Here is a 286-nt window from a genome sequence, read left to right on the forward strand (position 1 = left end):
CACAACGTGAGATTGCACAGTACATCGTCTTTGCTATTTGCTATTCAGAAGTTAACCCATTTCATCGATTAAAAAAGTCAACAAATCTTTTTGCAGCCGAAGACACCGATAGCCTAACCCCTCAAGACTTAACAAGGAAGTTCACTTCTAAAGCACGGACCCAAAATAAATGAACTCGAAACCTCAAACAAACAAAATGAGAAAAGGCTAATGTGCGACCTACCCGGGGACTAAAATCTGCGAGCGGAAAGCACGGAACCCTGCCGAATATGGCGGCGGCAAAACC

At 44.1% G+C, this 286-nt stretch overlaps 1 protein-coding gene across 1 annotated transcript in view; it reads right to left on the bottom strand.

The window, feature by feature from the left end:
* Positions 1–286, bottom strand: part of LOC119582090 (protein argonaute-2-like) — a 38,101-nt gene that overhangs the window by 37,666 nt on the left and 149 nt on the right. The window contains exon 2 of the mRNA XM_037930336.1: positions 224–260. Coding sequence (XP_037786264.1) covers positions 224–260 — 37 coding nt within the window. The remainder of the gene's footprint in view (positions 1–223; positions 261–286) is intronic.

This window comes from Penaeus monodon, chromosome 15 (genome assembly GCF_015228065.2).
Source record: "Penaeus monodon isolate SGIC_2016 chromosome 15, NSTDA_Pmon_1, whole genome shotgun sequence".
Taxonomy (NCBI): domain Eukaryota; kingdom Metazoa; phylum Arthropoda; class Malacostraca; order Decapoda; family Penaeidae; genus Penaeus; species Penaeus monodon.